General features: G+C 47.8%; 1 protein-coding gene across 1 annotated transcript; it reads right to left on the minus strand.

Moving 5' to 3' along the window:
- Window positions 1-21,854: 21,854 nt before the first annotated feature.
- SOWAHB (sosondowah ankyrin repeat domain family member B) lies at window positions 21,855-25,349 on the minus strand. Its single transcript, XM_081924996.1, has one exon. The coding sequence runs from the start codon at window positions 24,747-24,749 to the stop codon at window positions 22,722-22,724; it is 2,028 nt and encodes a 675-aa protein (XP_081781122.1). The 5' UTR covers window positions 24,750-25,349; the 3' UTR covers window positions 21,855-22,721.
- Window positions 25,350-27,888: the final 2,539 nt, after the last annotated feature.

Raw genomic sequence — 27,888 nt, forward strand, 5'->3', positions numbered from 1 at the left:
TTCCCCTCCCCACCCCCTCTTGTATTCCAAATCTTCCAAATAAACAATTAAATTCAACAAATTCTTATCCCCAAATTACACTCATCATCAATAACCCAAATTTTTTCCAAGTTCCCATCCCCTAAGATCGATCTAATCCCTTCCACGAGGTCCCCCTTTTCAGATATAATGCAGATAAATATAAAATAAAGATAAGAGAACAATTTTACAACTTTTGGATTCCAAATTTCCCTCCCCCCTTTCCCTGTTGCGTTCCCCATATCCCTCCACTTCTAGTATCTTTCTGAAGTTCCCACATTTCACTAAGCCCATACCCCTCTAATTCTTTGCCAGTCATTTTTAATTACGAGTGTACAATTTTAGTTACGAGTGTCCAATCATAGAAGGGGTCTATCTCAAAAAGGGGCCCATTTCTTCTATCCAGATTTTTGTATCCAGGAGTGAAAACTCCAATTTTATTTCCATAAGCTTGTCAAATCTGGATATCCCAAATGTTCCCACTTCCAGTTCCTTTTTGTTTCTTTGTTTATTTCCCTGTTCTCCCGCAGGAATGTTCTTTTTCCAAAAGCTTCTAGTTCCTCTGCAGAGGCTTGTTATTCAGGAACCAAACGTTACGTCATGTCCCTTTCATTTTCCAACAGATAAATCCATTGTTTCCTATAGTGTGTAGACCTCTGTAGACAAAATAGTGTTCCATTTCTGCAGTTTCCCAGGAGATTAAAAACTCTGTTCAACTATCCAGGTTTCCTGTCAAAAACACATGCAATATCCCTCAGCTCCTCTAGATGGACCACAGCAGCTGAGCTCCCCTCCAGATCACATCCACCAGTCCAAATAACTTGTTGATCCTTATTTGAAACAATTTATATCCAATTTATGACAAATGTAACCGGCAAAGTCCTCGTAACAAAGACTCCAATTTGTTCTTCCGTTTTGACAGCTCTTTGACAGCTGTCAAAACCTCCGTTACTCTTCTCCAGGCATTTTCACGAATCGCTCCAGGGATTCCGGGGGGGGGGGGTTGCTTTTTAATTCAAATTCCACTTTTCTCCTCCAGCTCAATCTTATATTTTCCCCTCGCGAAGTTGCAGATTCATCAAGATAAGGTTACTCTCGATCTTAGTTGTCAAGTCCTTTGTTTTGGCTCTTCTACAATTAAGGGGGGGCTGACTTCCTTTTTCCACCTCCCCCGTTCGCTCCAAATTTTAAAAATTTATCCCTCTTTTTAGTCCATACTCCAATTACTCACGGGTTCTTCTTTTAGATCCGAATTCTCAATAGAAGAAGCTAGCGCTCTCCACCGAATGGCATGCGGCTTCACTCGGCAGGGGAAGCGGAGGACTCAAAGCACCACCCCTCCTCCTGGCGCCCGTTCTTTAGCCTTTAAAAAGGCTCTTTCGCGGGCCGGGGAGGGGCGCAAAGGTGCCAGCCGAGTCACCATGTCCATGGGGCTCCGTGCCCATGGTTTTTGAGGGTCCCCGCGTCGCCGGCGCAGTAGGACCCAACCCCTGCCGAGCCGGCTCCCTCCGGAGCACGGAGGGAGCCCGCCATTCGGCGATGGCGCCAACCCGGAAGTCTCGGAAAAAGGCTCTCCATCCCTGCAATTGCGGGAGAGGAAGAGAGGAACCATTCCAGTTTGTGTTTTCTTTGGTGGTAGTTTGTTTTCATTGTGATGTCATCGGCCACATCAGGCCCAGTCCTGAGCTGCCCCAATCATGTGCGAGGGTGGTTGCTTTCTATATACAGTGGTACCCTGGCTCTCAAACTTAATCCGTTCCGGAAGTCCGTTCCGAAACCAAAGTGTTCCAAAACCAAGGTTTGCTTTCCCATAGGAAGTAATGCAAAATGGATTAATCCGTTCCAGACTTTTAAAAGCAACCCCTAAAACAGCAATTTAACATGAATTTTGTTAAACAAGATCATTGATCCATAAAATGAAAGCAATAAAACAATGGACTTCAGTCAATCAATCAATCAATCAATCAGTAGCTGAACTGGGTTCCACACAGTCACAAAAACAAAAATGAAAAGAGCTGCAAAAACACAAAATAAATAGCAAAAACAGACAGACCACAGCCACTGGTGGAGGAAGAGGAGTGGGGGGGAGCACACCGCCCCCGGCAGCACGATCCCGGTGGGGTGCCATCGCGGCTGCCCCCTGCCCACACTGGGTGCCATGCGCCAGCCCAGCCCCCACCTGCTCACCACCCCCTGGAGCCAGAGCATGAAGCTCCGCTACTGCCCACAGCGTAACACTCAAAATGGATGTGGCACTCAAATCAGAAGCATAACACTCAAAACGGAAGCGTGTAACACTCAAAACGGAGCACGTTCAGCTTCTGAAAAAAGTTTGCAAACCAGAACACTGACTTCCAGGTTTGCAGTACAGTGGTACCTCGGGATGTGAATGGGATCTGTTCCGGAGCCCCGTTCGCATCCTGAATGGAACGTAAGATCCAACAGCGCATCTGCGTGTGCGCGGGTCATGTTTTGCAACTTCCGTGCATGCGCATGATGTCATTTTGAGCGTCTCTGCGTGCGCAAGCAGTGAAACCCAGAAGTAAAGTGCTGGGGTTGCCCTGCAGCCCCCAAACTCTGAGCGTCCTCCGGGATCCTCCAGTATGCGCAACTCTGGAAAAGGCATTTCCCTTCTTCTCCAGTACGCTTCAGCGACAGATATCAAATGATATATGCACACTAATCTTCTAGCATAACACAGCAAGAAGTGTGAAACATCGTAGAGATAAACTATGTATTTATTTACACACTATGTCTGTACAAAGGAGTCATGGCATCCTCTCTCTCCAGCTCTGAGAGAAGAAACAGGAAGAAGCAAAAGCAATAGTACAGTACAATAGTACATACAGCGGAAGAGATGAGACTGTCTTCCGTTCCCACACTCTTCCCAGACAGGCATGTGATTTACACCAATCTCATCTGCAGCATCGGAGGCGTGAAATACTAACAGTCCTAAGGGAAAGCGGGACATTCTGGGATCAAATCGGAAACCAAGATGGCTTCTGTAAATCCAGGGCTGTCTCTGGAAAATAGGGACATTTGGAGAATCTAGATTCCTGTGCACATGAGCGGGAGTGCTATTTTGGAGTCACATCTTTGTCCAAATGCTTTCGGAATGAAATGAGAAATAAATACAAGCCCCCCCCCCCTTGATTTGTTTTTTCTCTCTCTGACTATTAATATTCTATAGGTGGCTGCTGGGAACTATTAAGCCTTCTCCTCTAGTCAGCAGAGGAGGCATTTTCCTCAATTTGGCCCTATTTTATTGATTACTTGGTGCACTTAAGTGCTGCTGAAAGGTGATAAGAGCTGACAGGTCTGGAGAGCAAAGCGCTGTCTCCTCTCAGCTTCCTCCTTGCCCTGATGAACTGACAGAGGAGCTCAAATTCCTTCAGACGTGGCCTGGGGCCTGAAGATTCCTGTCCTTTGCACCCTGATGGGATTGTTGAGACAATCTCCCCACTCTGCCAAAGGCCTCTTGCCAAATGACAGTACCCTTTCAAGATGTGAAAAATTCAGCTAAGAATGGGCTTCAGGATTCCCATCCTCCCACCCCCAGAATAATAAGCCTCTTTTAGCAATGAAAGGTCCGTATAGTTAGAGCTATGGTTTTCCCAGTAGTGATGTATGGAAGTGAGAGCTGGACCATAAAGAAGACTTGATGCTTTTGAATTATGGTGCTGGAGGAGACTCTTGAGAGTCCCATGGACTGCAAGAAGATCAAACCTCTCCATTCTGAAGGAAATCAGCCCTGAGTGCTCACTGGAAGGACAGATCCTGAAGCTGAGGCTCCAGCACTTTGGCCACCTCATGAGAAGAGAAGACTCCCTGGAAAAGACCCTGATGTTGGGAAAGATGGAGGGCACAAGGAGAAGGGGATGACAGAGGACGAGATGGTTGGATAGTGTTCTTGAAGCTACCAGCATGAGTTTGACCCAACTGTGGGAGGCAGTGGAAGACAGGAGTGCCTGGCGTGCTCTGGTCCATGGGGTCACGAAGAGTCGGACGCACAAAACGACCAAACAACAACAAGAAGAAGCAATGAAAATGCTACTGTAAAGGAAGACAGGGGATGGCGGCTCCACATATTAGCTTTTTACTTTGAGGCGTGCCAGTTCCACCAAGTGTGCATGATGATGCCTGAACACAGTCACCCTTGGGTGCCTTTGAAGGAACAAACATAGGCCTCTTATTTCCAAGATCTGTGATAAAACAGGTACATTTGTCTTGATACTTAGCTTCCCTGCTGACCACAGGAGCTTAGCTATGAGAAAATCGAGAATTCTTCCTCTTCTACATCCTCTTTTCTATTTGGCGTTTTTAAAATGTGGCACAGATGGGCCAGAGGCAAAAATAAATAAATAAATCTTACTTTGCACATGTTCCTTAAGCATGTGTTGTATGCTTGGTTGTAGTACAGCTGTGTGAAAGCTCCTGGTTCTTTCTTATTCTCAGAATAACATTCGGTTTTGAATGGTCCTGTGGTTTTTACAAAAAACCTTTCCACCAAGATGAATTGGGTTCAGTAAAGGTCATCAATTCACCTGACTTCTGCTTTTAGGTTTTTTAAAAAACACATTTATTAATTACCTTTCCAATAACAGAGCTAGAACAATGAAGCTCACCAACAGAATCCAGTCACATCTTTCATTCCGGCACACCTCACAGGGCTGTTGTTGGTTGAGGCGGGGAACATGCATGTTACTTTGGAGGAAAAGTTTAAGAGCATAACAGCCCTGTTGGATCCGGCCAAAGGCTCAATATAAAGGCAGGGTTTTAATAAAATACATGTACACACACATACACACACAACCAAAACCTTAAGTCTTTAAGATGTTGTACAACGCATTAAAAACCAATCCATCACAGCAAGAAAACACTATTTGGCACCAGGAAGAACGCTTATTAACATGTTCTCACAAATGATTTCGAAAGAAAAGATTTTCTGATAGCAGCACCTTCACACAATTATAATTTCCAGATTTCCTTGGCTGAAAAACCATAAAAGGGCTGAAACAGGTTTAGCAGAGGAGAAACTGGTTTGTCTAGGCACAGAACTCATCAGTTAACTCCAGATGCAAGGCACATAATGAGCGGTTAGCCACAGATTTATGACGTAGTTGCAAATAAAAACAAGCAGTTTACATGGCAGTCTTCATTCTTGACTATGTTTTAGGACATATACTGTGAACTGCAGCCAATTAATTCACTTATTAAAATGTATATTTGTTTCCTGTGTCATAGCAAGAAATGGGAGGTATCTGCATAAATTGTCCCATAAATTAGCCCCAGTCAGACTAGTCTATATCTTCAGATCCCGAAGTCTCCCTTGTGGCTTTGGCTAAGATTAAATGTCATTTACAGACAAAAAAGAATCTGTATGCCGACAATCAGTTGGCTGACTCTCTCTCTTAAGCTCCAGGCGAGCGAGTACATTTTTATTACCCCAAAGCTTTCAGGGTGGTTTAAAGGTGCTTCCTTGTTTTAATGCTGACTAGTTTTAACCATGATCCCTGGTTTCACTGTTATGAATGCAATTTCAGCATTTGAACTGTTTTTATTGTAATTTTAAAATATATTTTTGCAAGCCGCTTGGAGTGGGGCAGACATTTTGGGGCAAATAAATACAACATCGCAAACTTGCTGGAGATAAGCAGGTCTGGCTCTGGCTGAGCGGCTGACTTTGTTGTTGTTGTCATTTAGTGGTTTAGCGGTGTCCAACTCTTCGTGACCCCATGGACCAAAGCACGCCAGGCACTCCTGTCTTCCACTGCCTCCCACAGTTTGGTCAGACTCATGCTGGTAGCTTTAGGAACACTGTCCAACCATCTCGTCCTCTGTCGTCCCCTTCTTCTTGTGCCCTCCATCTTTCCCAACATCAGGGTCTTTTCCAGGGAGACTTCACTTCTCATGAGGTGGCCAAAGTCTTGGAGCCTCAGCTTCAGGATCTGTCCTTCCAGTGAGCACTCAGGTCTGATTTCCTTCAGAATGGATAGGTTTGATTTTCTTGCAGTCCATGGGACTCTCAAGAGTCTCCTCCAGCACCATAATTCAAAAGCATCAATTCTTCATCAGTCAGCCTTCTTTATGGTCCAGCTCTCACTTCCATACATCACTACTACGAAAAGCATAGCTTTAACTATATGGACTGCCTTGCTGTGGTGAACTGGCTTGAATAACTCAGAGCAGCTTATGAACTACTGTATGCCAAGCAGAGCGGCTGACTAGGAACTTCATTAGTTCTTGCATTTATACCCTTTTCCTTCAGGGCCCTCAAGGTAGTGTGCATTATTCTCCCCTCTTTATTTAATCTTCACAGCAACCCTGTGAGGTGGGCTTGGAGGAGAGACAGGGACACCCAGTGAGCTTCATGGCTGTATGAGGATTTGAACCTGCATACCTGAAGGAGCGTCTCCACCCCCATCGTTCAGCCCGGAGGCTCTGAGGGCCTTCTGGCAGTTCCCTCACTGTGAGAAGCCAAGTTACAGGGAACCAGGCAGAGGGCCTTCTCGGTAGTGGCACCCGCCCTATGGAACGCCCTCCCATCAGATGTCAAGGAAATAAACAACTATCTGACTTTTAGAAGACATCTGAAGGCAGCCCTGCATACAGAAGTTTTTTATGTTTGATGTTTTACTGTGCTTGATGTTTTAATTTGTTGGATCCCACGCACAGTGGCTGGGGCAACCCGATGTGCAGCAAATAGATAGATAGATAGATAGATAGATAGATAGATAGATAGATAGATAGATAGATAGATAGATGATAGATAGATAGACAGATAGATAGATGATAGATAGATGATAGATAGATGATAGATAGATAGATGATAGATAGATAGATAGATGATAGATAGATAGATAGATAGATAGATGATAGATAGATAGATAGATATAGATAGATAGATGAGAGAGAGAGAGAGAGAGAGAGAGAGAGAGAGAGAGAGAGAGAGAGAGAGAGAGAGATGATAGATAGATGATAGATAGATGATAGATAGATAGATAGATAGATAGATAGATAGATAGATAGATAGACAGATATAGATAGATGATAGATAGATAATAATTTTTTATTTATACCCCATCCTTCCTGGTTCAAAAACCAGGCTCAGGGTGGCTAACAACATATTTAAAACACTTAATTATAAAAGCAGCATAAAATACAGTATAAAAACATGAATAACAATAAAATTCAGAAATCAATTTAGGGGAAATAAGCATTAGGTAATCACCAGGGTTAGCTGGCTGAATTGGTCCTACTGTACTTGGGCCATCGAGGAGGCCAGGGAAGAATTAGCCGTGGGGTCTCAGCCAGAAAGCCCTCAGAGCTGGACCTCAGTGTCTGGGCTGAATGATGGGGGTGGAGACGCTCCTTCAGGTATACATTTAATCCAAATATCGGGTGAAATGTCCCCCAAACCAGGATTGTTCTGTGTCTGGTTTGATTTTCCTGGAGGTCATCTGCTGCCAAGTCTTGCTGTCCTCATCCATTTCCCCGCTCTAAGCTCCCAGTCCCAAGACAATCAATGGAGGAAGCTAAACAACAATCAATCAACAAATCATGGTCCTCATGTCTCCGAGAACATCTTACATTTATGCAGAGTGAAGGGACGTCTCAGAATGATGTGCCTTTTGACCATTTGGTTTTACATCTCAGGCCAGCTTGAGTAATAAGATCTGATCGGCTGCTGTTCGCTCTGTTTAGGATCAGAATCAAAGCGTCTTCTCGAGTTTAGGAATTTCTAGCTGCCTCACACCTTGCTATGTTGGCGGGCAGGTTAAGGCAAAGGGACCCCTGACCATTAGGTCCAGTCGTGACCGACTCTGGGGTTGCGGCGCTCATCTTGCTTTATTGGCCGAGGGAGCCGGTGTACAGCTTCCGGGTCATGTGGCCAGCATGACTAAGCCGCTTCTGGCGAACCAGAGCAGCGCACGGAAACGCCGTTTACCTTCCCGCCAGAGCGGTACTTATTTATCTACTTGCACTTTGACGTGCTTTCGAACTGCTAGGTTGGCAGGAGCAGGGACCGAGCAATGGGAGCTCACCCTGTTGCGGGGATTCGAACCGCCAACCTTCTGATCAGCAATCCCTAGGCTCTGTAGTTTAACCCACAGCGCCACCCGCGGGCAGGTTGGGTGGGTGGCAAATAAAATTTCGGACCAAAGTTTATGTGACATTTCAGGACTCCTTAACTGCTTTTAGCCTGAGAGAGGCAGGGGACAACTGGATCAGGGCTTCCGTGTTGGGGAAGTGTGGGCTGCCCCATCCATCCATAGCTGCCAACTTTTCCCTTTTCTTGTGAGGAATCCTATTCGGAATAAGGGAAGTTCCCTTAAAAAAAGGGAAACGTTGACAGCTATGCATCTATCCCTCCTTCACTCTAGCGGCAGCTAGACTGGTGACTGGGAGCGGCCGCCGAGACCACATAACACCGGTCTTGAAAGAACTACACTGGCTCCCAGTACATTTCTGAGCACAATTCAAAGTGTTGGTGCTGACCTTTAAAGCTCTAAACAGCCTCGGTCCAGTAGACCTGAAGGAGTGTCACCACCCCCATCATTCTGCCTGGACACTGAGGTCCAGCGCCGAGAGCCTTCTGGTGGTTCCCTTGCTGCGAGAAGCCAAGTTACAGGGAACCAGGCAGAGGGACTTCTCGGTGGTGGCACCCGCCCTGTGGAACGCCCTCCCACCAGATGTCAAAGAGAAAAACAACAACCAGACTTTTAGAAGACATCTGCTCAGGGAAGCTTTTAATGTTTAATAGACTACTGTATTTTAATATTCTGTTGGAAGCCGCCCAGAATGGCTGGGGAAATCCAGTCAGATGGGTGGGGTATAAATAATAAATTATTATTATCATAATTACTGGGGCCCTGATCCAAGTGTACCGGTTTCTGCTACTATTAGCCATGGAAGGGAAAATATTCAGCCACAATTGTTATAGCCATATGATTTCTCCTCCACTCCTAATAACAGATCCAAGGAAGCCATTTGGCTGTGGTGCACTGTAAACTACAGTGGTACCTCAGGTTACATACACTTCAGGTTACATACGCCTCAGGTTACAGACTCCACTAACCCAGAAATAGTGCTTCAGGTTAAGAATTTTGCTTCAGGATGAGAACAGAAATCATGCTCCGGCGGCGCGGCTCCATTAGCTAAAGTTGTGCTTCAGGTTAAGAATAGTTTCAGGTTAAGAATGGACCTCCAGAAACAATTAAATTATTAACCCAAGGACCACTGCAAAGCCAATTTTTAGAGGGGGGGACCTGCTTCAAATGTTTTTTAAAGGTAGATAAGTTGTAGAATATCAACCTTAAGTATCAAAAGTAATCCACATCTCAGGGTAGTTCCAAACATTTGTTTTTCCAGACGTGAATAACACTAGCTTGGCTTGTGCTTCCCCTGGGTTTCTGCATAGGCAAATGGGCACGCATTGAGTTGCAAGGGAACCCACGGATATGCAGGAATATATTGCTGTCCCATATGGGGGACTCGAACCTGCAACCTTGGCATGATCAGCAACATGCTCTCCCCAACTGCGCTATCCAGGCTGATCCATTGCTACTTTACAAAGGGCTCTCATGACGGGATTGTTAGAGGACAATTCTCTAATTGAAGGAGTCCTCTATTTTAAGGTTACCAAATTTTTTTCAGTGAATCCGGGGACACTTTTTAACTTCAATGGATTTTGTCAGGGGACTGATTTGTAAATCCGGGAAACAGGGACGTCTGTTAACCTTACTCTATTTGAAAGGTTGCCGGGGACCTGGTTTAAAGATTGATTGAAACCTTAAGAAGGGAGAGCAGGTGCACTGAATTTGCCCATCTGCAATGATCACCTGGGTGTCTGACTGTGCAAGTATACAAATTACCTGGTCACGGTCTTCCCCACTGTGGTGAGATGTATGCATTTCTATTTAAATCACAGCAGTTGAATTTTTTTTCATTCTATTTATTCAATTTATACACCACCCTATACCTGGAGGTCTTTCTAAATTTGCACCTTTATGTATAAATTAACACCTGCCAATTTTATGCAAACCCAGGTTTTCCTCTGGGGGGGAAGTAATGTGTTTCTTTCTTGGAGGTGATACCTAAGTGACTGTTAAAAAGGTAAGGGGACCCCTGACCATTAGGTCCAGTCGTGGCCGACTCTGGGGTTGCGGCGCTCATCTCACTTTATTGGCCGAGGGAAACGGCGTACAGCTTCCGGGTCATGTGGCCAGCATGACTAGGCCGCTTCTGGCGAACCAGAGCAGCGCACAGAAATGCCGTTTACCTTCCCGCCAGAGCAGTACCCTATTTATCTACTTGCACTTTGACGTGCTTTCGAACTGCTAGGTTGGCAGGAGCAGGGACCGAGCAACGGGAGCTGACCCCGTCTCGGGGATTCGAACCACTGACCTTCTGATTGGCAAGTCCTAGGTTCTGTGTTTTAACCCACAGGGCCACCCACGTCCAACTACAACTACCCTTTGTTGTTGTTGTTTAGTCGTTTAGTCGTGTCCGACTCTTCGTGACCCCATGGACCAGAGCACGCCAGGCACTCCTGTCTTCCACTGCCTACCGCAGTTTGGTCAAACTCATGTAGGTATCTTCGAGAACACTGTCCAACCATCTCGTCTTCTGTCGTCCCCTTCTCCTTGTGCCCTCCATCTTTCCCAACATCAGGGTCTTTTCCAGGGAGTCTTCCCCTTTCATGAAGTGGCCAAAGTCTTGGAGCCTCAGCTTCAGGATCTGTCCTTCCAGTGAGCACTCAGGGCTGATTTCCTTCAGAATGGATAGGTTTGATCTTTTTTGCGGTCCATGGGACTCTCAAGAGTCTCCTCCAGCACCATAATTCAAAAGCATCCATTCTTCGGCCATCAGCCTTCTTTATGGTCCAGCTCTCACTTCTATACATCAAAACAAAAAAAATTCCTTCCAGTAGCACCTTAAGGACCAACTAAGTTAGTTCTTGGTATGAGCTTTCATGTGCATGCACACTTCTTCAGATTCTGAAGAAGTGTGCATGCACACGAAAGCTCATACCAAGAACTAACTTAGTTGGTCTTTAAGGTGCTACTGGAAGGATTTTTTTTTTGTTTTGACTATGGCAGACCAACACGGCTACCTATCTGTAACTGGTTCTATACATCACTACTGGGAAAACCATAGCTTTAACTATACGGACCTTTGTTGGCAAGGTGATGTCTCTGCTTTTTAAGATGCTGTCTAGGTTTGCCATTGCTTTCCTCCAAGTACCCTAAACAGCAGGGTCTCCCCTTTGAAAGATTTGCACCCAGACCTCACTGGTCCACAACAGTTGCACCGCCTTAGCAAGAGAGAAAAGCCGAAAGAATTAATCCAAGCCCAGCAATTGCAGCAAACAGATGGAGAGGATGAAGGAGAGATCAGATGGCAGTCGCAAATGAGCATGTGCTGCCGTGTTACTAGATGAAGCATCTATTTGTGTACCCCTCCAGCACATGCAAGGCCATTCTGCCAGTTTCTGCCCTTGGCAGCCTGGGTGCCTCTGGAGAAAAGCTTGTTTTAAAAAGTGGAAAGGGGGGAGGACTGCACTGCCCTCGCTCTGCATATCAAAATCCTCTGTGCTTCAAGAAGGCCATTATGTAAAAGCACCCTCTAAATGATAACCTTTATAATAATGGCTCGTAAAATCCGAACGCTTTGAAGTTTTCTCCAGGCACCTGAAAAGGAAGCCAAGGAAAACAGGTACAAATTAAAGGCAACCAAAAGTTCGTCCTGTCTCTGGGCACCTGTCTCTGGGCACCCAGAAGTGAAACTCTGCGGATTACGCCCAGGGTGGCTGTGTTTATTCTGCAATCATCCACTGGTGCAGAATGCAGAACCGAGTCGCCCGCATAACCCAAGTTTTCTTTTTTATTTAAAAAAATGAAACAGAAACAAACCCACAAGTTTCCTTATGCCTTGCTGCCACGCAGCCTTGAGATTGCTTATAAAATGTGGTGACATTTTGACTTTGCTTCTGCTGTCCTTACTGTTGCTGTTTCTGTCAACCCTGTGTTTTCCATTTCTCTTGTTAATCCACCACCTTGGAAGACCTTAGAAACAGCAGAATGCAACACAATGAGGTTGAGGGTATGTTCTTTCATATGTTCTTACCTGTAAAAGGGTAAGAGTATTGGGAAATAATTTATATTGAATTGAAAAAAATGTTTTAAAGCACTTAAAAACAAAAAAAAACCAGAGTCTTTTTTGTTGGGGATAATTCAGATAGAAATTCCCAGGTGTCAAAAAAGGCTATTTATGTATGCCACTACTGCAGCCCATGTTTTGTTAGCCCCAAAATGGAAGACGAGCGAGGTCCCAACCAAAGAAGAATGGTAACTTAAACTGATGGAATATGTGCAGCTTGCGGATCTAACATATAGAATAAGAGAAAGATAAGAACATACGTTTAATGAAGTTTGGAAAATGATTGTTGAATATATGGGGGGGGGGGAATTGTGTACACTTGAAAACGTTGGCAGCATTAAGATAAATTCAACAGTGTAAATAAGTTTTGATGGCTGTTGTTATGTACTGAATTGAATAGGATCCAAACTGCAGCAGTCTGATTGGTCCTAGAACAATAGGATTCAGAATGCAGCAGTATGATTGGTTGGCAGGAACCACCCAATCATGCTCCAGATAGAAGTGAATCCACAACCTGATTGGCTTACTGTAGAATTCTGGAATTAGCCAATCATGTGCAGCCCATTGTGTAAATAATGTATATAAAGCAGATACTTTGAGGAGACTTTCATTCATTCCTCCTCACCACTATGAGCTGAATAAAGAGCATGAAATCACTTTGCGACTCTGAGTATATTTCAGCTGTAATAATGGAATGCTGAACGGTTTGGTTTATATAAAATATGCAAAAGTTTATGTTATGTAAAATGAACTATGGAAAGAGAAGAAGGGAAGTTACTGATATTTTAAGGTTGTTTAAATGAATATTCTAAATGGTAAAACAGAAGATTTAATAAAAGGAAAAGAAATAAGAAAAGAAATACAGAATACAGATATATGATCCAAAAGCTGGAAGAGGAAGCCAGCATAACAGCCCAGCTTCCTGTTCTCACAGTGGGCCAACCTGAGAGAAACATGAATGCAGGACCACAGCCCTCTCCCTTCCTTTAGTTTCCAGCAACTGGTATTCAGAAGGTTTACTGCCCCTGGTCCCGGAGGCATAGCCATGGTGTCTAGTAGCTGTTGGTAATCTTATCCTCCATGAATTTTAAAGCCATCCAAGTTGGTGGCTATCACGGCCACATCTGGAAGTCGGTTCTAAAGCTTAGCTATGCAGTTTGTGAAGTAGTACAGTCAAACCTCAGTTTCCAAACGTCTCCTGCCGAAAGATTCGGAAGCCAAACGCTGAAAACCTGGAAGTGAATGCTTCCATTTTTGAACGCGCCTTGGATGTTGAACGGCTTCTAAGGCACATTTATCCATTTTTCTCAATGGAACCTGCTGACAGCCCATTGATCCTCAGTTTTTGAACATTTTGGAAGTTGAACGGACTTCCGGAATGGATTACATTTGAAAACCAAGGTTTGACTGTACAGTGGTACCTCAGGTTATAGACGCTTCAGGTTACAGACTCCACTAACCCAGAAATAGTACCTCGGGTTAAAAACTTTGCTTCAGGATGAGAACAGAAATCGTGTGACGGCAGCAAGAGGCCCCATTAGCTAAAGTGGTGCTTCAGGTTAAGAACAGTTTCAGGTTAAGAACGGACCTCCAGAACAAATTAAGTTCTTAACCCGAGGTACCACTGTAGTGTCTTTCACCTGTCCTGAATCTTCCAACGCGATTCTCAACTCTATTCATGATCAGCAAAAGCAGAATCAAAATGGTGCAAGCAATTTTTTTTAATGGCAACTTAAATTCAGCCCCCATGTTCTGATTAATGTAGAGTTACTGAAGCAATATAAAGAAGAAAAAGAAAAAGAATTGTTATTATGCAGTGTCTCATCTGAGTTAAGGGTGACATTTCTAGACGTAGATTACAACAATCCTAGGTAGGAGTGAGAGAGAGATTGGCTAGGGAGGGATCACTTAGTGAGCTTTTGGATTCAGTGGGCAATCACATTTCATATTGTCCCACACAGGGATCAAACCTGCAACCTTGGCATTATCAGCACCACGCTCTAACCAACACAGCTATCCAAGGGAATTAAGCAGTTCACAATATGACTGGAACACAGTGTGACGTTAACATATGAGAGTGCTGGAGTTGAAATAGTTAAACAGGTTACCCAATCAGAACCCAGGGGGTGGAGTCAGAGGGACTATAAAACCAGCTCAGGGAGGGGCAAAGGGGAGAGTTCATTGGGAGTTGGGTGGGTGGTTGGAGTGGGAGTGAATTGGGATAGAGTCTGTGGGTAGGTTGAGTTAGTGTAGAGAAATAAGCTGAGTCAGGAACAGTTAGGAGCTAGGAAGACAAGTAAATATCTGAGAGGTGGTTTAGTGAGTGAGAGCAAGTAGCGGAAGTTATAGGTCTGGATAGGCACCCCATGATTGTAATTGACTGAGACCGTTTATGAAACCACATGCTTGTTAAACTGCAATAAATAAACAGAAGTTTATGTTCCAATTTAACTCTGACTGGACTCAGTATTGTACCAGGTAAGGTCTGGGTGGTGTCATCGAGAAATAAAGTGGTGGCACAGGGGTCAATAGACAGTGAAATGTCCAGGGACCCGGTGTGATCGCCACACACAAATCAAGCGAAAAGTGTCCCTAAGCCCTTTGTCAAGTTCACACAAGCCGCCATTCCCACAAGGCTAGACACACATGCTCTGAAGACCAACTTCTACCCCAAACCAACCTGGAAAATGGCCCTGTTCTTTGAATGTCTACTTGCCCTATCTCTCTGGGCTCATCTCAAGCTGTGATAGTTAAATCATGGAACTTGAAACTGGTACCCTCCAGATTTTGGACTCTGGGTGTCCCTCAGCTCCAGCCAGCATCGTGGACAATGGTCATGGATAATGGGAGTGCTAATCCAGCTACATCTCAAGGGCCACAGTTCCCCACCCCTGATTTAAGTTATCTGGAGTCCAAGCCCTTACTTGCTAGCGCAGGAGCTCAGAGGCTTGGGGCAGGATGTATATTTTAAAGCTTATAAGCCTATCTTTTGATTCAGTCTCATAAAGCCCTCCAAAGAGATTCACAGCAAACATTATGTATGCAACAACAGCAGCAAGAATACTCATCGCAAAGTATTGGAAGACACAAGATTTACGGTACCCACCCGGGAAGAATGGCAGATGAAGTTGATGGACTACATGGAACTGGTGGAAATGACTGGCAGAATCCGAGACCAGGGAGAAGAGATGGTGGAAGAAGATTGGAAAAGTTTAAAGTTTATATATAGAAATACTGTAAAATTAATGAGTGTTAGAAAAATGTTGGAATGAAATTTTATGGCTTTAGTAGAAATGTTATAAGGAGTTAAGAATAAATAAGTATTTTAGCATTAATGGAAAATAAGGTTAAAAATATGTTAAGATATTTATATGACAAAAAATAGAGAAAGATGGAAAGGAATTGCTGAAACAATTAACAGAAGTGGAACACAAAAAGGGAGGTGAGAGGAGGTTGATGAAACAAGGGAATGAAAGATAGAGTATTGAAATGGTATGATGTATGTTTTTAAACTGTTGTTGTTTTGTTTTGTTTAGTTTAATGTGTTAAGGTTGCGTTTTGTATTGTTTATATATTGTATTGTATTGTTTTTTTCTCTCTTTTGTTTTTTCTTCTCGTCTTTTTTCTTCTCTTTTTTCCTTGTAAGCTTTAAAAGTAATAAATATTATTTTTTTAAAAAAGAGAGAGATATTCACAGCAAACATCAATGGGTAAGACAAGAAACTCAGCGCCAGGAAACTGATTAGCCTAGTCTATTTCTCCAGCAAGACAGGGAAACACCAGGAAAACTGCATCAGAGAGCATAGCAAATAAGTACGGGTTTATGCATGCTGGTGTTTTCCATGCATTGCAATTAAGTTGCCATGTCCCCACAGCAATGACAGGTGAGGCCTGATCCTATCTGCTGCTGTGAGTTTGTGGGCAGGGTGGCGGTGGCGGTATTTGTCTGCATGGTGTCCGAGTCCCTTGTCATTAATGGGGTCCTGCATCAAGCAATGGCAAACCTAGACAGCATCTTAAAATGCAGAGACATCACCTTGCCAACAAAGGTCTGTATAGTGAAAGCTATGGTTTTCCCAGTAGTGATGTATGAAAGTGAGAGCTGGACCATAAAGAAGGCTGATCGCCGAAGAATTGATGCTTTTGAATTATGATGCTGGAGGAGACTCTTGAAAGTCCCATGGACTGCAAGAAGATCAAATGTATCCATTCTGAAGGAAATCAGCCCTGAGTGCTCACTGGAAGGACAGATCCTGAAGCTGAGGCTCCAATACTTTGGCCACCTCATGAGAAGAGAAGACTCCCTGGAAAAGACCCTGATGCTGGGAAAGATGGAGGGCACAAGAAGGGGACGACAGAAGACGAGATGGTTGGACAGTGTTCTCGGAGCTACCGGCATGAATTTGACCAAACTGCGTTAGGCAGTGGAAGACAGAAGTGCCTGGCGTGCTCTGGTCCATGGGGTCACGAAGAGTCAGACACAACTAAATGACCAAACAACAACAAGCATCAAGCAAGGGTTAAAATCTAAAGGAGGATCCCCTCTCTGAATTCGCCAGGCAAGGTTCCTAGTTACCACCTTAGTCTGACAAAGGAAGCTGCTCTGTGGAGGAGGGCAAATGGGTTGGATGGCTGGTAGCATGAAGGACAATAGCCAGAATTGTGTGAGAGAGCTGGGCTAGAAGCAGGCTGTAGGCAGAAGCTGAAGAGAGAGAGCCATGCTTGATTTCTGCTTGAAGCCAAAGCTGTGGCTATGGGAGAAACAAGACTTCTTGGGGTGTAAATGCTGCGAACCCCTCCATCACAGTCTAGCATTCTATATGTATGTAATAAATCATGTATCCTAAGGACACCATTCTAAGGAAACTGAACCTCGGGTACAGTGTTAGAAATTAGCCAGGTGCATTTTGCTACTGCTGTAGGTCCAGTTGTGACTACATGGAGATTTCGGGGTGCAAGGTTGGCAACTGCAGTTGACAAACCTCTGCCTTAAGGTAAAGGTAAAGGGACCCCCGACCGTTAAGTCCAGTTGTGGCCGACTCTGGGGTTGCGGCGCTCATCTCGCTTTATTGGCCAAGGGAGCCGGCATACAGCTTCTGGGTCATGTGGCCAGCATGACTAAGCCGCTTCTGGCGAACCAGAGCAGCGCACAGAAACGCCGTTTACCTTCCTGCCAGAGTGGTACCTATTTATCTACTTGCACTTTGACGTGCTTTCGAACTGCTAGGTTGGCAGGAGCAGGGACCGAGCAACAAGAGCTCACCCCGTTGCGGGGATTCGAACCGCCAACCTTCTGATCGGCAAGCCCTAGGCTCTGTGGTTTAACCCACAGCGCCACCCGCGTCCCTCTGCCTTACTCCATAGTTAATGCCATTTCCATTTGCCCTGTGCATGTTTCTCTTTCTTGGGACAAGTGAATTGTACAGTGGTACAATTCGGTTAAACCCATGTAAGAGCAAGCAATGTAGTTGAGATTATAGAATCTTAGCGCTGGAAGAGACCCCGGGGGGTCATTCAGTCCAACCCCCCTGGCAAACAGACATTCCGTTGTGGTGACCTATTACCTGAGTTTCTAACACTGCCTGGGTAAGTGTCTGGAACCCCTGGAATCTCACAGCACTTCATGTGCAACACTATACAGTCAGTGGCGTAGCGTGGGTTGTCAGCACCCGGGGCAAGGCAAGTAATTTGCGCCCCCTAACCCATGGATTTTAGTAGGGGCAGAGAGCTGCAAGTGCAAGCTCACCCCCCCCCCAGATGTTGCGCCCGGTGCGGCCGGCCCCCCCCCTGCACCCCCACGCTACGCCACTGTATACAGTGGTACCTCGGGTTAAGAACTTAATTCGTACCGGAGGTCTGTACTTAACCTGAAACACCACTTTAGCTAATGGGGCCTCCCGCTGCCGCCGGAGCACAATTTCTGTTCTCATCCTGCAGCAAAGTTCTTAACCTGAGGTACTATTTCTGCGTTAGCGGAGTCTGTAACCGGAAGCGTCTGTAACCTGAAGCGTATGTAACCCAAGATACCACTGTATTTACTCTGCAGAGTTCAAGGAACTACATGGTCCCTTAACCCTGGGCAAATCCTTCCCTGTTATTTTTAGAGTCCTGTCCCCCCCCCCCCCATGTATGCTCTGCACTGTTGTCAGAAGAACTGTTAACCTTCAGAGCTTTGTGCTTAAAAAATGTGTAAGTAAAATCTGTCTGGGGAGAACTCCATCCGCATTCCAGCCCAATATCCCTTGCAAATGCCCCATTCCCTCCAATTTGGATCTCCTTGACAGGTGCAGGTTTCAGAATGTGTAGCTCCACCCTGGCTCCCAGTCATCGTGTGTGCAGCCTGAACCTTCAGGTGATTTAAACATGGTCCCTCTTTTTTAAAAAAAGAAAAAGGTACCCGACTTCAAAACACACAGCAGCTTATTCGGCACAAATTCCTCTACATGCTCTGGAACAAAGGAGGCGACACCTGCGAGGATAAAGCCGGCAGGAGACTTCCTATGGCAATAGGCTGCTTGATTCTGCATGCTGTGCTCATCACAAGATGTTCACTCTTCTGCAGCCTCATCGTCTGTGCATGAAAAGAACAAGACTGCATACGCTGGAGAAATATTTCCTTCAGCCCCAAAAGAGCAGAACGAGTGAAACTGAACAGTGCTCAGCAACCAGGGCTGTACCTGTGTGTGTGTGTGTGTGTGTGTGTGTGTGTGTGTGTGTGTGTGTGTTTTGCTTAAGTAAGGAGAGCTCTGTGAGCTTGGACCAGTGGCCCATTTAGTTCAGCATTCTGTTCTCATGGTGGCTAAACAGATGCCTATAGCTGGATCCAAGTGCAACAGCATTCTCCCTAGGACCCTCGTACCTACGGGACCGCCTCTCCTGGTATGTCCCACGGAGGACCTTACGGTCTTCAAGCAAAAACATCCTGAAGGTCCCAGGCCACAGAGAGGTTAGGCTGGCCTCAACCAGAGCCAGGGCTTTTTTGGCTCTGGCCCCGATCTGGTGGAACGCTCTGTCACAAGAGACTAGGGCCCTGCGGGACTTGATGTCTTTCTGCGGGGCCTGCAAGACAGAGCTGTTCCACCAGGCCTTTGGCCAAGGCAGAGTCTGACCCCCTCCTCTGTGGGTTAAACCACAGAGCCTAGGACTTGCCGATCAGAAGGTCGGTGGTTCGAATGCCTGTGACAGGGTGAGCTCCCGTTGCTCGGTCCCAGCTCCTGCCAACCTAGCTGTTCGAAAGCACGTCAAAGTGCAAGTAGATAAATAGGTACCACTCCGGCGGGAAGGTAAACGGCATTTCCATGCGCTGCTCTGGTTCGCCAGAAGCGGCTTAGTCATGCTGGACACATGACCCAGAAGCTGTCTGCAGACAAATGCTGGCTCCCTCGTCCAACAAAGCGAGATGAGCGCCGCAACCCCAGAGTCGGTCACGACTGAACCTAATGGTCAGGGTCCCTTTAACTTTACCTTTACAGAACTCTAGCCCAATAGTTGCCATTAATTTGATTCTGAATTGATTTTAGAATGAATTGAGTTTAGAATGTATTTCAATTAATTGATTGTGATTTTATGTAAACTGTGCTACTTTTATTGTTGTTAGCTGCTCTGAACCCGGCTTTGGCTGGGATATAAATAAAAAATTATTATTATTATTATTATTATTATTATTATTATTAGGGGGGTACCTAGGGGTTGGCCATGTTGGACCCCGCCAAAGACCCAGGCCAAAATCACACCTCTGCAACCTGGCTAGGAGTGACTAAGAAGCCACCTGCCCATCCACACACTTCCCTGGCTGCTCTTCTGCTGCTCTGGGTAGCCGCAATATCTCCTTGCCATGGGCGCAAGGGAGCTTAGGTATGCCTCTGATTGCGATTCTCATAAACTGGCATTCAGAGCAGGGTTCAAAATTAGCCAGGCACCATTTGCACCTGGCTATCAGCCCCTTGCAGTGGCGTAGCGTGCGTTGTCAGCACTCGGGGCAAGGCAAGTAATTTGTGCCCCCTAACCCGTGGATTTGCACCCCCTAACCCCCAGATGTTGCGCCCTGCCCCCCTGCACCCCCCACGCTATGCCACTGGCCCCTTGCAACCAAGTGAGGCACCTGCATGCCAGGCTCCACCATCTGCAGGTATGTACCTGGGGGAGCCTTGGGTCTGGACTGTTTCCACACACTAACACTCCATCCGGTCGAATTCTGTCCGTGATATTTTATCTGCACTATCAGAATGAATTTCAGGAAGCAAAATGCTTCATCTGTGCAGCCTGAACAGTGAACAGCGTGATAGTTAACTGTTGCAGCTTGTCTTCACTTACCCCACCCCAGTGCACTGTGAAGAATAATCCCATGTTATGAATGGCCCAAGGCACCATTCAAAAAAAGGTCAGAATAGGCCTATATATTTGTGGACCATCCCTGGACCGAGTGACTTTTCTTCTTTGAGTTCTCAAAGCTCTGAACCTAGCTCAAGGCTATATATCTGAACCAGCCAGATGCTTAACTGATAATCAATCACAGTCCACCTGTCATTTGAAAAATAAGACTTTTTAGAGTCACCTAGCCCCAAAATAGCAACTGGAAATACAGTTTTGGCAAATGTAACATTGGTTTAAGGCAGGGGTCAGCAACCTTTTTCAGCTGGGGGCCAGTCCACCATCCCTCAGACCATGTGGTGGGCCGGACTATATTTTGAAAAAAATATATGAATGAATTCCTATGCCTCACAAATAACCCAGAGGTGCATTTTAAATAAAAGCACACATTCTACTCATGTAAAAACACCAGGCAGGTCCCACAAATAACCCATAATTTATCTCATGCTATATTAAGGGCATCCAAGTTGGTAACCATCACTATCTCTTTAGGGAACAAACTCCATAGTTTAACTAAGCACTCTGTGAAGACATATATGTACAGCTGAGTTAAGACTATGTTGCACCATCCATGACAATGTCGTCCAATATTGTGAGGACAACGCAATAAGCTCATTGCTGCTTTAGCAAGGCCATGCGGGGCCCCAGAGTGGAACTTGAAGAGACTTTGCATCTCCCTGGTCCTTTTTGCTGCTGTTTCACACCGAGTTAAACCAAGGTAGGACTTAGCATAGAGGGACGCGGGTGGCGCTGTGGGTTAAACCACAGAGCCTAGGACTTGCCGATCAGAAGGTCGGTGGTTCGAATCCCCGTGACAGGGTGAGCTCCTGTTGCTCAGTCCCTGCTCCTGCCAACCTAGCAGTTCGGAAGCACGTCAAAGTGCAAGTAGATAAATAGGTACCGCTCTGGCGGGAAGGTAAATGGCGTTTCTGTGCGCCGCTCTGGTTCGCCAGAAGCGGCTTAGTCATGCTGATGGCCACATGACCTGGAAGCTGTATGCTGGCTCCCTCGGCCAACAAAGCGAGATGAGCACCGCAACCCGAAAGTCGGTCACGACTGGATCTAATGGTCAGGGGTCCCTTTACCCTTTACCTTTACGACTTAGCATGCTGCCCAAAACAAGCTAAGCTCACAGTTAATTTCTTTCCCTCACTTGCCATGAGCTGTAACCAAGGTTTGTTCAACAACCAAAAGGTGGGTTAAAAAAAGGAAGCCCCCTGTGCCACCCAGCATTCCAGCAACATTGACATAAACAATATGCCTAACACAGGCCAAATGATATTGAATATATATCAAGGAGCAAAGAAAAATAAAATAAATTTATTAACAGGCTTTTAAAAATAACAAGGTAAAATAAATTCCGAGGTTTTGCTGATTGTGCTTTGAGGTGGCCATAGAGGGAAAGGATTTCATTTCATTAACCTGATATTTGAGATAACACTTCAACCCCACTCCAGAATTTTGTTGCGGTCGTTTTCCTTAGGTTTAAACTCCTCTAAAAGATGATCCCAGCTTAATTAAAAAGGAGTCCCCAGTCTGTCTGTCTGTCTCATTCACAACCTGTTCCTAGAGGCAAATAATTAATTGTGGCTGTTGTCGGGCAAATGACACCCCAGTTCAAAAGCCTGGCCATCTTCACCCCGAAGTGACATCCTGAATACTGTTATTATGGTGGTTTCAGCTACAAATCCACCAGCCCCAATTCCCCAAGCACCTACATATTAAAAGCTCTCCTGCATACAACCCCCCGCACACTTTTTGGAGGGGGAGTTAAAAATGGGTTTGAGATTTTAGCTGTTTGGTTCACCCTTCCATACAAGCATTCCTAAGAGGCCAAAGCTGTCCCCACCAACATCCAAACAGCGTACATTCTCCCACACCTGATCCTGAAGACGGGGCACTAAGAAGAACATGGTTAAAAACAGTTTCTCTGCGATGAGGCACAGAGCAACAAGACTTGAAGGAGTGGGTGCTGCGAGACTTCTCCATCAATTGACCCCGATAGAAGCACCTGCCTAGGATAATTGGGGAAAAATAAAATCAATTAAAATAAATATGGATAAAGTGCTCAATTCTGCTCTTCTCTAGTCCCTCGCCAAATCCAGCCACATTGCAGGCAAAGCCCTTGGGAATCTCTCCATTGGTTTAGCTGAGAGCATCCCCTGCGCTCCTCAGTCATTGTACTCCTCTTCCTTCTCCTGCAGCTGCTGGAACCTGCTCCCCATTTTCCACTTGATGTGCTGAGGTTTCAAGTACGCCGCCAAGGAAGTCTTCCTGCTGACTTTCCTGCCCAGCTCCGGGCTCTTGCCTTTTTTCGGGCCGAGCAAGGTGGAGCTCCTGACTATGGGGTGGGCCGGGAATATGGTCTTGCCCTGAGGAGCTTCCAAGAGCTGCCACACCTCCCCAGAGGTGGCACTGCTCAGGTACTGCCAGGGCCTCTTGCCGCTGCTGTCGCGCACCTGCGTGCTGCACCGCAGCTTCTGCACCAGCAGCTTGACAACCAGCTGGTGGCCGTGCATGGCAGCCAGGTGCAGAGGGGTGTATCCGCAGCCGGACTTGGCGTCCACGTCAAGGTCCACGCCGGCTTTCCTGGCGCCGGCGACAAAGTCCTGCATCACTTGCACGTTCCCGTGCTTGGCCAGCCAGTGGAGCACAGTGTAGCCCATGATGAAGTCTTTGCGGGTGGCCAGGTGGGGGTCTTCCAGGAAGAGCGCCCTGGCCTGCATCCACGAACCGGTGGCCACTTTCACCAGCCAAGCGTGCTCTCGGGGTTCCAGGGGCACTGAGGAGGACCTGCCTTCGCTCGGAGCATCTGGATCTGGGCCCAGCCCTTGCACGTCACTGGAAGTGGCCAAGCATCCTTGCCTCTGGACCAGCCGTGGGCTCAGGGGGGTCTCCAGGGGTGAGGGAGGCAGTCTGTTCACTTTCCAGGAGTTAGGGGGCTCTTTGCCGGGTTTGGGGGAGTCTGCGTCCCACAGCTTGTCCCAAGAAGCGGCTCTGCTCACCACCCGGTTGAGCAAGGCGAGGTGTTCTGGGATGGCGCCATCCTTGACCAAGCCATTTCCGTGGGGTCTGTAGGAGAGGCTCTCTGGCCTGGCCCGGGCTGTCCCTGTTGAATTACCGCCGTGGCCGTTCTGCCTGGCAGGGAAGGGCTGGTGAAGGACGCCGGCGCGCCCTTCAGGCCGATAGGAGTCGCTGCCTCCGCTGGCGCTGCTGCCGTCTTCGCTCGCCGAGCTCGCCTTCTCGATAAAGTCCTCCAGGTCTTGCAGGGAGAGCTGGCACCGGATGCTCCGGAAGACGGGCGCGGGGTCCCGCCGGGCACCCAGCCCGGGCAAGGAATCCTGAGAGAGGCAGGCACTCCCCACCGAGCTGGGCGGCGACGCCCGGGCTGGCCAGGAGGACCCTTCTTCGCGCTGCAGAAGGGGGTCAAGATGGGCGGACTGGTGCGTAACGGCATGCGCCCTCTCCACCCACTCGCGGATTCTTTGCTGGGGGCTGGCGGCACTTGGAGGCGCGCCCATTTTCCCGACGGGTAAATAGGGGCCATTTGACTGCGGCGCCCCGCCTAGAAGGAGCGGAGGGTCCCCGCCAGGAGCCTGCCGGGGCTCCCTTTGGCTGTGCTGCTCCGTTGCAAGCAGGGCGCACGGCTCCGAGGGGCTTCTCCGGCCGCCTAGCGCGGGGTTTGGCGGCAACAGCGCCCCCGATCGCCCTCCCAGCCCCCCCGGGTGGCACCTGCGAGGTTCCGGGCAAGTCCTAAGCTGGTGGGCCGAGCCTGGGCCGGCGCGTTCCTCTTCCACCTGGCGCCGGGGAGGCTCCTGGCCGTGCGCCCTGGGCGCGCGCTGCGCCCCGGCCTGCAGCGCCCCCCGGCCGACTGCCACTTCCAGAGGCGGCGGCGGCTTGGCGGCTTGGCTCTGGGCGGCATCGTCGGCAGGTGCCTTGGGCTCTTCTCCCACCAGCTCTCGGTAGCGCTTCCTGAGCACCACATATTTGGCGGCGCCCGGCGGCTCGTCCTGCTTCACGGTGGCCACGGAGTTGACGAAGCCCTTGAAGAGCTCTCGGCGGCGCTGCAGCTGAGCCGGAGACGCGTCGGGGTCCCGCAAGAAGTGCCTGAAGTGGCTCAGCAAGGCGGCGTTGGCCACGCTGCCCCCGGCCTGGCAGAGGAAGTCCAGCACCTCGGCTTGGCTCAGCTCTTTGGCCATGATGACCTCGAAATCCCCGGCGCACGGATCACCTCCGCCGGCCCAGCGCGCACGGCTCTCGCTGCTGCCGCCGCCGCTGCTTCCTCCTCCATCCAGCCATGCTCCACCTCGCCAAGCTTATCTCCTCCCCAGCCCCGCCGCGGTTCCGCACGCCCGAGGCATTCGGGAACAGAAACCGCCGCACACGCGCGCTCTCCCCCGGGGCGGCGCCCAGGATGAAACTTCTTCCCGGAGTCAGTTTCACCTGGCCTCCGTAGCCCCGCCCACGCCCCACCTCGTGGCCCCGCCCCTCCCGCGCCTTGGCCCCGCCCCTTCTGCACTTTCCCCCCATGCTTGACAGCTAAACTTCTGCCTCTCGCTTTCTCTGCAAATCAGCCTGACCTGTTTTGGAGATATTCCCAAGCGGAGGTCAAGGAAAGTGTGTCTGCGGAGGTGAGGCCCAGGAAGAGTTCCAAGAGAGAACTGTTAGTATCTTACCCTCAGGTGAATTACGTTACCCTAGTGGTGTGGGGGGGGACACACCTTACAGCTTCCACTTTGTGGAAGTGTGTGTGTGTTCAGGAATTGCATCGCTTTGCCTCAGTGAAAAGGGAAAAAACGCTACATAAATCCTGGCACCAGCAGCACCCGCCCCCTCCCCCAAAGCGCCCCATCTTTAAGAAAGGAACAGGAGAGATGAAGCTGTTTCTAAAGTTCCACACGCTTTTGCTATGTCTCCCTGCAGTCTTTCAGAAATTGCAGGGAGGAAGGCGCGAGAAAAGTCCCTGCTTAAAGTTTACAGAGGAGTTATACATTAACAGCACAGTCCCAGACGTGGGATTTACTAGGAAGTGCTACTCAGTTCAATGGTGTTTACCCGTAGGTAAGCGTGTGTGCAGGATTGCAGCCGGATCTGAGGCACATTCGTTCACTTACTCTACTCTATTGCGGGGGTGGGGGGGCTCAGATGGCGGAAGCGAAAATGTGGCTCTCCAAGCATTCCTATCTGGCCCTCAGAACCCTCCCCAGGACAATGTGATTTGATTCCTGGATGCCTCTGAACACCCTGTGCTAAGTTAAGCAGGTGCAATCCAGCCGGTCCTTGGCTGGGTGGAGATCACTAAATCTCGGTGGAAGTCGCTGCATATCCCGCTGTTTACCTATCCATTCTCCAGGCAACTTGAAGCGACATCCGTGAGCTTATCCTCTTTTATCCTAGCCTATCTCTCTGTCCACAGGACTTTGTTGTCCTGGCCAGCTCTGTCTGCAAATGCCCCTGCCCTGGCTTTCTGGTGTTCCAGCTGACAGCAAGACTGTCACATACCAGGTGGCTGAACTTCTGGTCTGCAAATAACTCAAAGGTTGCAGATCTGTGCATGCTCACTTGGGGGGGGAACCACCTCTGGATCTAACTTCTGAATAAACATACTTCAGATTACTCTGAGGACAGGGTCCAGTCTGTGGACGTGGCCGATGGCATGCCAGCCAGGACAGCAGGTACTTTGTCTGCCTTGCAAGAAGATTGCTAGGTTGGAATATACTAGAAAGTAGACCAGGGGTCTGCAATTTTTTTCAGCAGGGGGCTGGTCCACTGTGCCTCGGACCTTGTGGGGGGCCGGACTATATATTTTTTGCGGGGATGAACCAATTCCTATGCCCGACAAATAACCCAGAGATGCATTTTAAATAAAAGGACAGATTCTACTTGTGTAAAAACAGACTGTCCGCGGGCTGGATTTAGAAGGTGATTGGGCCGCATCTGGCCCCAGGGCCTTAGTTTGCCTACCCATGAAGTAGACCATAGCATTACAGTGGTACCTCGGGTTACATACACTTCAGGTTACATACGCTTCAGGTTACAGACTCCGCTAACCCAGAAATAGTACCTCGGGTTAAGAACTTTGCTTCAGGATGAGAACAGAAATCGCGTGGCGGCGGTGTGCAGTAGCAGCGGGAGGCCCCATTAGCTAAAGTGGTCTTCAGGTAAAGAATAGTTTCAGGTTAAGAACGGACCTCTGGAACGAATTAAGTACGTAACCAGAGTTACCACTGTACTTAGAAGTAAAGTCCACCGAACCACCAGGGCTTTACTTCCAAACAATGTGTAAGTCTAGCGTGCAGTTAAATACTATGCATGTTTATGAAGCGGTCCGAGTGGGGCTTTACTCCCTGGTAAGTGAGTTTGTTTATAGGCATTTTTACCCTGCTCTTCGGTCAAAAAAAGACTTCCAGAGTGGCTTATAACAGTTAGTAGCAAAGAAAGTCTCTGCCTTTAGCCTGACAAAAGACATGACACAAATGGAAAAGGGATTGGGAGGGAGGAGGAACAAAACAAACCCAGGCACTCGTTCGACTTAGACTGCATACGTTAAAGGTAAAGGTAAAGGGACCCCTGACCATTAGGCCCAGTCACGGATGACTCTGGGGGTGCAGCGCTTATCTCGCTTTATTGGCTGAGGGAGCTGGCGTACAGCTTCTGGGTCCTGTGGCCAGCATGACTAAGCTGCTTCTGGCGAACCAGAGCAGCGCACAGAAACACCGTTTACCTTCCCGCCAGAGTGGTACCTATTTATGTACTTGCATTTTGTGCTTTCGAACTGCTAGGTTGGCAGGAGCAGGGACCGAGCAAGGGGAGCTCATCCCGTCGGCAGGATTCGAACAGCCGACCTTCTTATCGGCAAGCCCTAGGCTCTGTTTAATCCACATTTCTGCCCCCCACAAAGAATCCTGGGTAGAGTAGTTTGTTAAGGATGCTGAGGATGGTAGCTATGTGATGGGAAAACTAAAGTCCCCCCCCCAGGATTCTTTGCAGAAGGGGGGCAGGGATGTGCTGTTCTGTCTCCGGCTGAGCCAAAAAAAAGCTGTGCACACTTTGTTCACTACTCTGACTCTGTGTTTTGATGAACTTTTCCCCAAACTAGCTTTGATCCGAACCCAGAATAAGGATAACCTCACTGCACTGTAAGCCAGTATTTTGTAGGCAACTGATGTCTCCCTCTTCCAAGGAGGCGTGGAGGCGTGGCGGCGGGTTAGGGCACCCTCCCAGAGCATCCTCTGGCTGATGGCAGAGGCCAGAATGTGCCACTTTAATTACGAAGGTGGTTGATGAGCAAGGAAAACCCTGCAGGAGGAGTTCCGGCTGTAAGCCGGGAGCAAAATA

Source organism: Podarcis melisellensis, assembly GCF_964234715.1.
Source record: "Podarcis melisellensis genome assembly, chromosome: 9".
Lineage (NCBI taxonomy): Eukaryota > Metazoa > Chordata > Lepidosauria > Squamata > Lacertidae > Podarcis > Podarcis melisellensis.